At 40.6% G+C, this 14,468-nt stretch overlaps 1 protein-coding gene and 1 non-coding gene across 2 annotated transcripts in view; both read left to right on the forward strand.

The window, feature by feature from the left end:
* DIS3L (DIS3 like exosome 3'-5' exoribonuclease) overlaps positions 1–14,301 on the forward strand; it is a 33,375-nt gene extending 19,074 nt beyond the window's left edge. The window contains exons 7-17 of the mRNA XM_007448140.1: positions 89–250; positions 1,070–1,239; positions 2,332–2,493; positions 5,727–5,974; positions 6,473–6,517; positions 8,604–9,137; positions 11,269–11,423; positions 11,524–11,702; positions 13,171–13,316; positions 13,733–13,907; positions 13,993–14,301. Coding sequence (XP_007448202.1) covers positions 89–250; positions 1,070–1,239; positions 2,332–2,493; positions 5,727–5,974; positions 6,473–6,517; positions 8,604–9,137; positions 11,269–11,423; positions 11,524–11,702; positions 13,171–13,316; positions 13,733–13,907; positions 13,993–14,301 — 2,285 coding nt within the window. The remainder of the gene's footprint in view (positions 1–88; positions 251–1,069; positions 1,240–2,331; positions 2,494–5,726; positions 5,975–6,472; positions 6,518–8,603; positions 9,138–11,268; positions 11,424–11,523; positions 11,703–13,170; positions 13,317–13,732; positions 13,908–13,992) is intronic.
* On the forward strand, positions 10,598–10,669 carry TRNAE-UUC (transfer RNA glutamic acid (anticodon UUC)). The gene has a single exon. It is a non-coding gene; the product is annotated as a tRNA-Glu (tRNA).
* Positions 14,302–14,468: the final 167 nt, after the last annotated feature.

A 14,468-nucleotide genomic window follows, 5' to 3' on the forward strand; every position in this document is an offset into this window, starting at 1 on the left:
GATCTCGAATGTATTATGTTTGAAAGGCCTCACTGGTGTGGCCTCCCCCTTGACATTATGGGGTTTCTCTGTGCTGCCCTCAAAACAGGTCTAGTCAGTGACATCCTGATCCACGGGACGAAGGCTCGAAACCGCTCCATTCACGGGGACGTGGTAGTTGTCGAACTGCTCCCTAAAAATGAATGGAAAGGAAGAACCACCGCCCTGGGTGAGAATGATGGCGAGTCCCCGAGTGAGCCCATGCCCACAGGTGAGCCAGCTGTAAAGTTGCCTGGTTGTCCATGTGGAATGTTTATTTTTCCTCTCTTTAGTCCAGAAATACTGCAGTTATTAATATATGATAGCATCTCTTTTCCTACATTGTCAGTTTCCCCTCTCTGGTTTATTTTATTCTCATCAGCACCCAAATATGCTATATAGTATGTCTCATCTTAAAATTAAAACCCTCTTAGGGGGCTTCCCTGGTGGCGCAGTGGTTAAGAATCCGCCTGCCAGTGCAGGGGACACAGGTTCGAGCCCTGGTCCAGGAAGATACCATATGCCATGGAGCATCTAAGCCTGTTTGCCACAACTACTGAGCCTGCACTCTAGAGCCCGCAAGCCACAACTACCGAGCCTGAGCGCTACAACTACTGAAGCCCACGTGCCTAGAGCCTGTGCTCTGCAACAAGAGAAGCCACTGCAGTGAGAAGCCTGTGCACCGCAATGAAGAGTAGCCCCCGCTGGCTGCAACTAGAGAAAGCCCACGTGCAGCAACGAACGCAGCCAAAAATAAATAAATAAAATAAATAAATGTTTTTAAAAAATAAATAAATGTCACACCAGACCCCACAAAAGAAGGGGCACACTGACAATGTTCATTTAAAAAATTATCTATCTTAAAAAAATGATCCATTTAATAATAAAATAGAAGGAAGGCAAATGTTTAAGCATCTCTCAACTTGTGTGGATGTGCTTTAAAAAATGGGATGTTGCATTTCCTGTTTTCTTCCTCACTGCTGAACTGGTCAGAGTCCAGATAGGTGACATCTTACCAGTTAAGGCTTTATTTTGTTTGGTTTTCCCAAAGGCAGAGTGGTGGGTATCCTTCAGAAGAACTGGCGGGATTACGTGGTGACATTTCCATCCAAAGAAGAGGTCCAATCGCAGGGCAAAAATGCTCGGAAAATCCTAGTTACACCTTGGGATTACAGAATTCCCAAAATCCGAATTAGCACTCAGCAAGCAGAAGCCCTCCAGGTACCTTTACTCTTTGCCTCTTTGTCTTTGCCAGCTTTTGAGCGGTACCAGGAACTGTTAACTCCTTTGCGTAGGAAGGGATAAATTAGTGATGGCATCTGGTGTTCTGAGATCCTGTTTTCTAAAAATTCTAAATATATAGAACCATCTGTTAAGTAGTCCTTGGTTAAAAAATGAAGGCCAGAGAGAAACCGTCCTAGAAAGAGCTGTGTAGGACAGCTAGAAAGAACATCCATTATCCAGTTGTCCAACACAGAAACTTTTCAATAGATACACTTTGCCAACACTAACAAGCTTTCTTTCAGCAAGCGATATAGAAATACGATGGCTCTGCCCTGTAGGGATGATATAGTGGTACTTCACAGAATCGATTATCCTTAAAGGAATAAGAGCCCTGGAGAGAAGACATAAACAAGGAAGTTAGAAATTAACCTTTACTGTGGCAAAGGGTGTAGGCATCGCCCAATTTGATTTGCCCGATGTTTTGCAGTTTGTAAATGAGACACTGAAGCAGGATGTCCCCAGCCAGTAATCTGGTCGTTGTGTACCTTTCCATCCCAAAGCCTCACGCAGGCTCTCTGAGGCCAGTTGTAACAATTGCTTTCCATGTCTATGGTTTGCTGGAATCCGGGGGCAGTGGGGTTCAGTTCATACGGATAACCTTCTTCTCCACCAAAAGATGTCACTTTAAAGAAATTAGAAAGTAACCCCCATACACAAAAACATTGAGATTTTTTGTTTTGAAATTTAATTTGGACTAGGCATAATTGGGTTTTTCCCTTGTGTCACAAATGTTAACTCGAATGTGTCACAATTGGCTTTCTGTCTCAGGCTACACTCTCCAGCCCACTTATTTGGTGCAGAGAGGTAACGCCTCCCTTCAAAGCATTGCACTAAGCATTTGCCTACCATCTGGCAATTTAGTAAAACAGGAGGAACCCAATAAAAGAATAGAAAAGAAAGAAAAACCGCTATTTGCAAATTGGCCACTCTCTTTGGAGCTTGATGCTGTTTATCGCTCGTTTGTTTGGTGCTGCTAATTGACCCACTTGACTCCTGGTGCCAGGCTCATGTTTCCCCCTCTTTGTTCAGGACTTTCGGGTGGTTGTGCGCATTGATTCCTGGGAGTCGACATCCATGTATCCAAGTGGACATTTTGTGCGTGTTTTAGGAAGAATCGGAGATCTGGAAGGGGAAATTGCAACCATCCTGGTGGAGAACAGCATTTCAGTTGTCCCCTTCTCAGAAGCTCAGGTCAGACTTCCGCCAGTCCTCTGCTCTGATAAAAGACATTTTCTACTTTTTTTTTTGCTTTTGTTGTTGTCCATTTTGTCATTAAGAAAGAAAAATCTTTGTACTATGTAACAACCCACTGTCTGAAACCACAGATAATGGGAAAATCTCACTCTTCTTTATTCTGTGTTTGAACCAGTTTGAAGTCAGCTTCAAGTGCAGAGTTAGTTTCCTGCAGCCTTACAGCTCTCAAATTTTTACATTTTCCTACTGTGCTTACAAATGGTATGTCAGTGTCTTACAGTCAGTATACGTCCATCCCCCCATGGTACTACACGGGTACCTGGTTACAGACCCAACTGGGCTCTGGTCCCCATCATAATCATTCAACCAGAGGCCTACAGAAAGCTGCAGGGAGCAGCTTCTTGGGTTCCATACATCTCTGACCCATGGGTCAAAAAATCATGCTCATTATGAAACTGTTTTTGTAACCTTTACAGAAAACAAAAATTCTGTGAACATAAAACATCAGCTATTTTCATCACTTTATGATCTTTTAAAATCCTCATAAATCTTTTTTATTATTCTTGCATAGCTATACTTATAGTGTGCACAGTCTATTTTCTGCTTCTTTCACTTAAAAATTATTTCTATGTATTGACATAGCCTACTTATTGTTAATAGTGATGGCAATTACTCTATAGTGATGTACTCTAGTTTGCTTAAGCATTCCTCAATTGCTGAGCATTTGGGCTCTTTAATTTTTCAGTATTATAAAAGGTGCCATTTCAAACATCTCATAAATGTTACTTTTTTTTTCGATCATTTTCTTTTGGAATGTAATCTTTCAAGTGAGATTACCAAGTCAAAGGGCATAAAAAATTTAAATAGCTTTTGCTATAAATTGGCAGATTGTTCTTCAGAAAAATTGGGCCAGTTTGCACTGCCATCAAGAGCATATGGGTAGCAAGGACTTCCCTGGTGGCGCAGTGGTTAAGAATACGCCTGCCAATGCAGGGGACAAGGGTTCGAACCCTGGTCCGGGAAGATCCCACGTGCCACGGAACAACTAAGCCCGTGCACTGCAACTACTGAGCTGCGCTCTAGAGCCCACAAGCCACAACTACTGAGCCAGTGTGCCACAACTACTAAAGCCTGTGAGCCTGGAGCCCGTGCTCCGCAGCAAGAGAAGCCACTGCAATGAGAAACATGCACACCGCAACGAAGAGTAGCCCCCATTCACCGCAACTAGAGAAAGCCCGCACACAGCAACAAAGACCCAACGCAGCCAAAAATAAATAAATAAATAAATAAATAAAGTAAATTTATTTTTTTAAAAAAAGAGCATATGGGTAGCAAATGAAGCAACTGACAAAGGATTCATCTCCAAAATATACAAGCAGCTCATGCGGCTCAATATCAAAAAAACCCAATCCAAAAATGGGCAGGAGACCTAGACAGTTCTCCAAAGATATACAGATTGCCAACAAACACATGAAAGTATGCTCAACATCACTAGTTATTAGAGAAATGCAAATCAAAACTACAATGAGATATCACCTCACACCAGTCAGAATGGCCATCATCAAAAAATCTACAAACAATAAATGCTGGAGAGGGTGTGGAGAAAAGGGAAGCCTCTTGCACTGTTGGTGGGAATGTAAATTGATACAGCCACTATGGAGAACGGTATGGAGGTTCCTCAAAAAACTAAAAATAGGGGCTTCCCTGGTGGCGCAGTGGTTGAGAGTCCGCCTGCCGGTGCAGGGCATGCGGGTTCGTGCCCCGGTCTGGGAGGATCCCACATGCCACGGAGCGGCTGGGCCTGCGCGTCCAGAGCCTGTGCTCTGCAACGGGAGAGGCCACAGCAGTGAGAGGCCCGCGTGCCGGAAAAAAAAAAAAAGAAAGAGTCATGTACCACAGTGTTCATTGCAGCTCTATGTACAATAGCCAGGACAGGGAAGCAACCTCAGTGTCCATTGACAGGTGAATGCATAAAGAAGATGTGGCACATATCTACAATGGAATGTTAGCCATAAAAGAAACGAAATTGAGTTATTTGTAGTGAGTTGTATGGACCTAGAGTATGTCATACAGAGTGAAGTAAGTCAGAAAGAGAAAAACAAATACCGTATGCTAACACATATACGTGGAATCTAAAAAAAAAAAAAAAAAATGGTTCTGAAGAACCTAGGGGCAGGACAGGAATAAAGACGCAGACATAGAGAATGGATTTGAGGACACCGGAAGGGGGAAGGGTAAGCTAGGACGAAGTGAGAGAGTAGCATTGACATATATACACTACCAAATGTAAAATAGATAGCTAGTGGGAAGCAGCCGCATTAACACACGGAGATCAGCTCAGTGCTTTGTGACCACCTAGAGGGGTGGCATAGGGAGGGTGGGAGGGAGGCGCAAGAGGGAGGAGATATGGGGATATATGTTTATGTATAACTGATTCACTTTGTTATAAAGCAGAAACTAACACACCATTGTAAAGCAATTATACTCCAATAAAGATGTTTAAAAAAAAGAGCATATGGGTATTCTTATTTTCATTATAATTTTTGACAGAATGGTGGCTACAATAGTAAAATAGAATATTTTACATTATTAAGTTGTTATGTTTACCATTAGTGTCTGGAAATTATTTGTTGACTTGTTTTGACAGCTTAGGGAAAATGTTAGAACAAAATAAAAGCGTGGATTAGACTGCACAGGACTAGAATTCTTCCCTTTTAGACTACTAAACTGCAAATTGATGCCTTGAACAGGTAATAATGCAGAGAAAATGCTTGAGATTGATCCTGCTTCAAAAAGGAATATGCTTTTAATATTTGGGACATGTTGGTTTTTATCCGGGCTTGACTTGAATTAAAAGCTCAAATGGATCATTTGAAAATGGGGTGGATATTGTACTCTTTATAAGCCACCCATTCATTCTCCAGCCTCCACAACTGAAGAAGCTGTAAACACCCTGGGACATTTCCTGTCTGACTGTAGCGCCTTCAGGGGCATGGGGATGTGTCTTTCCTATTGACTCCCATCTTTCCAGAGCCTAGCACAGCTCCTGACACATTTTAGGCACCTAATAAATAATTATTGCTCAAAAAAAGCAAACATAGGTTAATTGCATAAGGTAATGGGTAATGAATGGGGTTTCCATGAGGTCACATTGAGAATGTTAGAGAGTGGATTTTTATAGGAAATTTCTGGTGCATGAATTGCTGAATTTGGGGACTCTCCTTGTACAGATGTGTGAGATGCCAGTAAACACAACCGAAAGTCCCTGGAAGGTGAGTTCCGAAGAGGAACGAGAACGTAAAGACCTTAGGAAAACCCATCTGGTATTCAGCATTGACCCCAGAGGTTGTGAAGATGTGGACGACACCCTCTCGGTCAGAGCCTTGGATAACGGCAACCTAGAGCTCGGGGTCCACATCGCAGATGTGACGCACTTTGTGACATCACATTCTTATATTGATATTGAAGCTAGAACAAGGTAACGCTGTTTGAAGTCAGCACTGCGATTATGTGTCACTGTAATGTATTTTGTAACTGCTAGTTTCAGATTTTTAAAACAAAGATTTCACAGTTGGGAACAATTCTGAAGATCTCTTCGAGGAAAAAAGAAATTGAGGTCCACTTCCCCTTTTCCTTTAGAAAAGTAGTACCTTGATCAATTTACCTTTCCTTTTTTAACAGAATCTTTTCATGTGTTGTTTCCTTCTAAATTGAAATGGGTTAAATTTTTCATGTAGTAATATCCTATTTTATATAAATACTGGATCATTACACTCTAACTTTTCTTGTACAACTAAGATCCGTACCACTTTTTCTTTCTCTTTTCTATCAGTGGCAGAATATTCAGCCCAAAGCAGTATCACTTAGAAAAGTGGGAACATGGGAATAGCTGGATTACCCAGTCTGCTGCACTTGATGAAAAAGCAACAGCCTTGGGGAGTTTGTGCTGAACTTTCGGCCATTTTCCTCACTGCAGCCTGTACCATCAGCAGTCCTGCTTCTTGCTGCTGAAGGTCATGTGGTAGGGAAAAATCCAGCTCTACCCCGCTATGTCTTTCTTTCCTGTGAGTCTCCTTTGCCTTTACAGGGAACACGTCACATCTGACACTTCTGGTCACCAAACGTGTGGAGGTGTTTCTCTACACCAAGCAGTTCTCTGCAACCCCAGCTGGGTGTCTTACAATTTAATTCAGTTCTGATACTGTCTGCCCAGAGATGGCATCAGGTTCCACAGGGTAAAGGACTCAGTCCCACAGGACTGTCCCCACTCCTCAACTTCAGACACCATCACAAGCCCAGATTGTCAGCATGCTTCTGAACAGCCAGCTGTAGATTAAAGGTTCCCATGACCCCCTCTTTAGACTTCAGATGCCAGTTGCAAGTCCACATTCTTACCTGTACTTCTGACCAACTGGCTATAAATCAGAGGTTCCCAGACCCCCTCCTCAAGTTCAATTAATTTGCTAGAGCAGCTCTCAGAACTCAGGAAAACAGTTTACCTACGTTTACTGGTTTATTATAAAAGTATATGATAAAGGATACAGATGAACATCCAGATGGAAGAGATGTGTAGAGCAAGGTATGTGGGAAGGACACAGAGCTTCCAGGCCCAAGGATGCCACTCTCCCCAGCACCTCCGTGTGTTCACCAACCCAGAAGCTCTCCGAACCTCACACTTTGGGGATTTTATGGAGGCTTCATCATGTTGGCATGATCGATCAGTAACTCCATTTTCAGCCCTTCTTCCTTCTCAGGAGAATGAGGGGCAGGGCTGAAAGCTTCTAATCATGGCTTGGTCTTTCCAGTGACCAGCCCTCATCCAGGAGCCCACCCAGAGTCTCATTAGAACAAAAGACACTCCTACCTCCCAGGAAATTACAAGGGTTTCAGAAGCCCTGTATCAAGAGCTAGGGACAAAGACCAATATATATTTTCTATTATTTCAAAAATAAACACACACACACGCATGCATACCTATGGACATGTGTTCTTTCTTTGTTATACAAATGGTGACCATATGTATGTGTGTGTGTTGTGTGTGTGTGTGTGTGTGTGTGTATATACTGTTCAGACCTTGCTTTTTTTTAATTAACAATGTATCTTGGAGATCATTAATATGGAAATCATTCCATATTAATAACAGTTATCTATCTGTGGAAATTTAGATTGTTTCCAAACTTTTGCTATTATAAACAAAACTGTACTGAATTACTTGGAATATAACTCATTTCACATTTTTAAAAGTACAGTATCTCTGGAAGATAAAGTCCTAGAAGTGGAATTTCTGTGTCAACGGGTATATGCATTTGTGTTTAAATAGATAATAACCAAATTGCCTTCCACAGAGGTTATACCAATTATATTCTCTCCATCAATGTATGAGAATGCTAGTTTCCCCACAGCCTTGCCAGCACAATATGTTGTGTTTTTTTGTGTCTTTGCCAATTTGAAAAATAAAAATGGTATCTTAGAGTGGTTTTGATTTGCATTTTTCTACTATGAGTAAAGTCAAACATTTTTTGTATGCCTAACAGTCATTTGTATATCCTTTTCTATGAACTATTTCATGTTTCTTGCCCCTTTTTCTTTTGCTTTCTTGATCTATTAATAATTGATATCTAAGAGCTCTTTATACATTAAGAAGTTAGCCCAGTGTTTTTTATGTGAGTTGCAAATATTAGAGTGATTTGGTGATAAAGTGATTCTTTACTAAGTGAACTTTTTGCTAATGAACCTACCATCAAGGCTGATATCCTAGTTCAGTGTCATCCTGTAGCATTCGAAAGGCTTTGCTCTTCTTTGCTAGCGAGCCCGGTAGACTTAACTCTGTCAGTGCTATGCTGTTCTAAGGAAAATGGAGAACCGTAAAGTCAGGTTTGTAACATTCCATGTGAACTTATTTCAGAATTGCTCAGAGCTCCCCAGAACCTAATCTAACCTTGTTTCAATTTTAAGTATCTTTTGATTTAGCAGTGGAGTGTTGGATTGAAACATCGGACCAGAGCCCTGTAGCAATGTCATTTTTTTTCATTACATTTAGGGTCTAGTTCTGTTTATTTCAAAAATGAAAGAATTAAATAATGATGTGACTGTGACTGGTTTTGTAGGTATGCTGTAAGCATCATGTGGGAATTGGATAAAACCTCCTATGAAATTAAGAAAGTATGGTATGGCAGAACCATTATTCGATCAGCATACAAACTATTTTATGAAGCAGCCCAAGAATTACTGGACGGAAGCGTCGACATTGTTGATGATATTCCAGAATTCAGGGACATGGATGAGAAGAGCCGACAAGCCAAGCTAGAGGAGTTACTGTGGGCAATCAGAAAGTTGACGGACATAGCCCGCCACATCCGAGCCAAACGAGACCGATGCGGAGCCCTGGGGCTGGAAGGGGTAGAGGTTCGCATCCAGCTCGATGAGAAGAAGAACATTCACAACCTCATCCCCAAGCAGCCCCTAGAAGTCCATGAGACGGTGGCTGAATGCATGATCCTGGCCAACCACTGGGTAGCCAAGAAGATCTGCGAGAGCTTCCCTCGCCAGGCCTTGCTGCGCCGGCACCCTCCTCCACACCAGGAGTTTTTTTCTGAACTCCGAGAGTGTGCTAAAGCAAAGGGCTTCTTCATAGATACACGGTAATTCCTCTTTTGAGGAGGCAGGGAACTGGAAGGGGATGCTGTGCACTTACTGATCTTACAGTAGTTCTTAAAATGTGACAGCCACATCTTTGATCAAAAATAGAAAACTTCTTGGCTTTCTTCATTTACTATAACGTAGGTATAGAGGCTTCATTTTTTTTTTTTTTTTTTTTTTTTCCCCATTTTTTTTTTTTTTTTTATTTTGCCACACCACGTGGCTTGCGGGATCTTTGTTCCCCAACCAGGGGTAGAACCCATGCCCCCATGCAGTGGAAGCTTGGAGTCCTAACCACTGGACTGCCAGGGAATTCCCTAGAGACTTCAAATTAAAAGAAGTTTATTTAGGCGTAATTTTGACCCACTACAGTTTGTAATATAAAAGTAAGGAACCTGTTATCCTTGATTTAATTTCATCTGCCCCTTAGGCAAATGCGAAGACTTAATCCTCTATTTCAGTACTTTAAAAATGCAGCCTATCTCTGTGGCAATATCGTAAGACACCACACCGATGGTAAATTTATACCATCCCTCCGTAGAATGAGACGTTTTTACTCCCCACCTCCAGGATAAAATATTTTCCCTGTTAAAAATGATGTATAAAGGGATTCTTTTTTCAATATTTTGTTGTCAGTAACAGGTGCTAATTAATATATCTTTTATTCATTTATGAAAATGGATTTTTTTGCCTCTCTCTTTAGGCGATAGTATCTCTTAACTGGTTTAGTCCGTGGTTGAGCTCTGAGTGCGTGCCAGACGCACATGCTAAGGGCTTTCAGGTGTTAGCTTGGATCATTCATTCATATTTTACAGATAGGGAAATTAAGTCTGGAGAGGTTAATTTGCCGATAATTTAGCAGCTGGTTAGGACAGAGCCAGGATTGGAATCCATGTCTGTCAGACTTGAAAGCTCACATTAGTGCCCACTCTGTCACATTGCTTCTCCTTTCATCATCCGCCGGTCTCCTTCCCCATTTCTCTTGGCAGGCTATGGTACAGAACTGAATTATATACTATATTATTAAATTGTTAATATAACTCTGTATTTCCCGGGTTTCAAAAAACTACTTAAAAGTAAGTAAATAGAATGCTTCCTCTTGCCCTCTTTAAAAAAAGAAAAAGGTTTTCTTTTTCTGGGTTTAGTTCTGTTTTGTTTTTTAACTCAATGTTTTTTTTTTTTTTTTGGCTGCGCTGCCTGGCATGCAGGATCTTAGTTCCCCGACCAGGGATCAAAGCATGGAGTCTTAACCACTGGACCACCAGGGGAGTCCCTGGCTCAATAATTCTTGATTTAAAAAAAGAAAATATCCATTCTTTGACCTGTACAGAATGTTTAAGGTTAAGGGTGTTAGGAATTTAATTCAGCAAGTACCTGGCCACCCACTATGTGCTGAGCATAACTTCATCTCATAAGTTCAGCACATTACTCTTCAGTACTTAAGAAATGTATTTGAGGGAATTCCCTGGTGGTCCAGTGGTTAGGACTTAGCGCTTTCACTGCCATGGCCGAGGTTCGACCCCTGGTCAGGGAACTAAGATCCTGCAAGCCATGCAGCATGGCACAAAAAAAAGAAATGTATTTCAGTTCTGACACTCTTTGTTTAAACCTCAAAAGCAAACTAGATTTCTTCTTTTTTTTTGGCTGCGTTGGGTCTTCATTGCTGCACGGGCTTTTCTCTGGTTGTGGCGAGCAGGGGCTACTCTTCGTTGCAGTGCGCAGGCTTCTCATTGCGGTGGCTTCTCTTGTTGTGGAGCACGGGCTCTAGGCGTGCAGGCTTCAGTAGTTGTGGCACACGGGCTCAGTAGTTGTGGCCTGTGGACTCTAGAGCACAGGCTCAGTATCTGTGGCACACGGGCTTAGTTGTTCCATGGCATGTGGGATCCTCCCCGACCAGGGCTCGAACCCGTGTCTCCTGCATTGGCAGGCAGATTCTTAACCACTGCACCACCAGGGAAGCCCCGCAAACAAGATTTCTATAGTTGAAAAAAGTTGCTTCTGAAATGTGTCCAAAATAAATTTAACTACTGGCAGATGAACGTATTCAGATGGTGAGTGAAGGGTTCCCCTCAGAGTGTTGACTTGTAAATTATTGCTGGGGACTAAATAAAAGTTTTTACATTTTTTTGTCAGGTCCAATAAAGCACTGGCTGATTCTCTGGATAATGCAAATGACCCCAACGATCCCATTGTCAACTGGTTGCTTCGGTCAATGGCTACACAAGCCATGTCTAACGCACTGTATTTCTCCACTGGATCATGTGCCGAGGAAGAGTTCCATCACTATGGTGAATGATAAAATTTTACTCTGTGTGCCCATGACCTTGAGCAAGTTGTTTAAAAAGTATATTTTTTTGTTTATTTTGATTTTTTGGTTTATTTTTGAAGGTCTAGCATTAGATAAATATACTCACTTTACCTCTCCGATAAGAAGATACTCAGATATTATAGTACACCGACTGTTAATGGCAGCCATTTCAAAAGACAAGAAAATGGAAATTAAGGAAAATTTGTTCAGCAACAAAGATCTTGAGGAATTATGCAGACATATCAACAACAGAAACCGAGTAAGAGGGAATTTTTAATTCTCTTACCCATCACCTCTTTTACTAACAGAAAAGCTTTATTGTATAGTGGAATGAAGTACCCTATATTCTAGCAAATTAAACTCTAGAATTATTCCAACCAACGAAATAACATGAAAAAATCATAAAGTTTGTTGAGTAGCTCTCAATACATTTACAAATGTTCTGAAGTGACTTAATGTGGATTTATGAGATTTACCACGGGTTAGATGTTTTTCCCACAATGTAGAAATGTGAAAGATTATTATTATCTTACTACCCAAAGATAATAACAATTCTAGACAATTCTTTTTATTTATAAAATTATCCAGTCATACCTGCTGTTTGAAATCTGCCTTTTTTCACTTAACATGTTATTGGGCTTCCCTGGTGGCGCAGTGGTTGAGAGTCCGCCTGCCGATTCAGGGGACACGGGTTCGTGCCCCGGTCCGGGAAGATCCCACATGCCGCAGAGCGACTGGGCCCGTGAGCCATGGCCGCTGAGCCTGCGCGTCCGGAGCCTGTGCTCCGCAACGGGAGAGGCCACCACAGTGAGAGGCCCACGTACCGCAAGAAACAAAAACAAAAACAAACAAACAAAAAAACATGTTATTGATAGCACACCATGTCAATATAGTTACATCATTGTTTTAGAAACTGCTTCGTATTCTATTTTATATTGTTGCTAGTGGCCATAATGTTGTACAGCTTAGAACTAGACCATTTGGTGATACATAAGATTGGAAGCTGCCTAAATGTTTAATATTATTTTCTGTATCCAGGGTTCTAGTTTGATACTGTGCAACATTATAGCCACTAGTCAGGTTGGTTTAAATTAAAATTTCAGTTCCTCAGTCACACTAGCCACACTAGCCCAACAGACACGTGTGGCTTGTGGCTACCTATGGGACAACACAGATACAGAACGTTTCCATCATTGCAGAAAGTTCTGTTAGGCAGCACTGTTCCAGGCAATCTAGTTTACAACCATCCTTGTGTATACACTTCTACAGACTTCTCACATTTTGCCTGGATAAATTCCTGGTAATAATGAATTGCTGAGTCAAAAGGGCTGCACAAATAAAACTTTCATACCTATTACTAAATTGCCCTTCAGAATAGTAGTTCTAATTTGCACTTCTACCAGCAGGATTTGGGTAGGACAGACTTGAAAATAAACGTAAGACATAGACCTGGATACTTTTCCTCTTCCTGTATGAACTATAGACAGTTTCTAAATAAGTTGTTTTCTTAAAAGAATTAATTTTCTAAGACATTTTTGAGGGAATGATAAAGGGTCCCACAAAATTGACTTAATTCATAATAGAGAAGAATGTTTGTATTAATAGTTTTCTAGAACCTAGCCTTTTTTAAAAGTTATTTTTTTTTGCGGGAATATGAATCCCATGTTTCTTCTGGGGATCTCAGGGGAGTCCATCATCATGCTTTGGGGTTGTGCTTCTTCTTACAGGCAGCACAGCATTCTCAGAAGCAGTCTACAGAGCTCTTCCAGTGCATGTATTTTAAAGACAAAGACCCAGAAACTGAGGAGCGTTGCATATCTGATGGGGTTATTTATTCAATTAGGACAAATGGTGTGCTTGTATTTATACCAAGGTATGTTATTTCTAACACAATAGTTGTTAAGAAATCATGGTTAACCTTAAAGTATAGACATGGTATATAAATGGTACATTAGATGTAATTTATTAAAGCATTTATTTTAGCAGCTGTTTTGTAGTTACCATATGTACATAATGTAATACATAATTCATTATGTAAGTATAAATGGATATTAGAATCTAGTACATCTGTATCAGTCTTAGAGTTTTACTTTGTTATTTAGCAAAACATTTTGTTTCCATCTGCTCAATGAAATAGATATTTGGAGGTAAATCAGATGAAAAGTTTTTTTTTTTTTTTTGGAAAAGTTGTTTTTAATCTGTAAGAAAAACTAGCATTCTAGATAAGTATACAAAATCTGCATACTAAGAATATATTATCTCTGGATTTTTATTCTGACAATGATTCAGGTTTGGGATTAAAGGCGCTGCTTATCTAAAAAATAAAGATGGTTTGGTGATCTCATGCAGCCCAGATGGCCATTCTGAATGGAAACCAGGATCCCTTCAACGATTTCAAAACAAAATCACCTCTACCACGACAGGAGGGGAATCTGTTACGTTCCATTTGTTTGACCACGTAACAGTAAGTCTGTATTTATGTTAAGTATTGCTTTCACTGCAAAGAACAAGGACTGTGATTTAGTAATATGCATTTTCTCCTGTGACAGGTGAGGATATCTGTACAGGCCTCACGTTGCCATTCTGATACAATAAGGCTTGAAATAATAAGCAACAAACCATACATGATGCCAGATACAGAACTTTTTCAGCAGAGTTCCCTCTTGCTAAAGAGTGATTTAGTGAAAGAAGTAACTAGATCTATGGAGGAAGCTCAGCTTGCACAAGAAGTCAAAGTAAATGTCATTGAGAAAGATTATCAAAAATATTGCCAAACAAAGGGAAGAAGCCTGTACACACTTCTAGAGGAAATAAGAGACCTAGCTCTCCTGGATGTTTCCAACAGTTATGGAATATGAAACTCTTCTTACTTCATTAAAAGACCTTTGTCTTACGTGAATGTTTTACCTTCTTTTAAACATTAGGATATAATTTTCTGCATCACCCAATGTCACCCAATCCCTGAGTGGGATTGGGTAGATATTTCAGATATTTGTGAAATGTTTTCTTATCATTAATTTAAGTT

The sequence above is a fragment of the Lipotes vexillifer genome, unplaced genomic scaffold (genome assembly GCF_000442215.2).
Source record: "Lipotes vexillifer unplaced genomic scaffold, Lipotes_vexillifer_v1.1 scaffold713, whole genome shotgun sequence".
In the NCBI taxonomy this organism is placed as follows: Eukaryota; Metazoa; Chordata; class Mammalia; order Artiodactyla; family Lipotidae; genus Lipotes; species Lipotes vexillifer.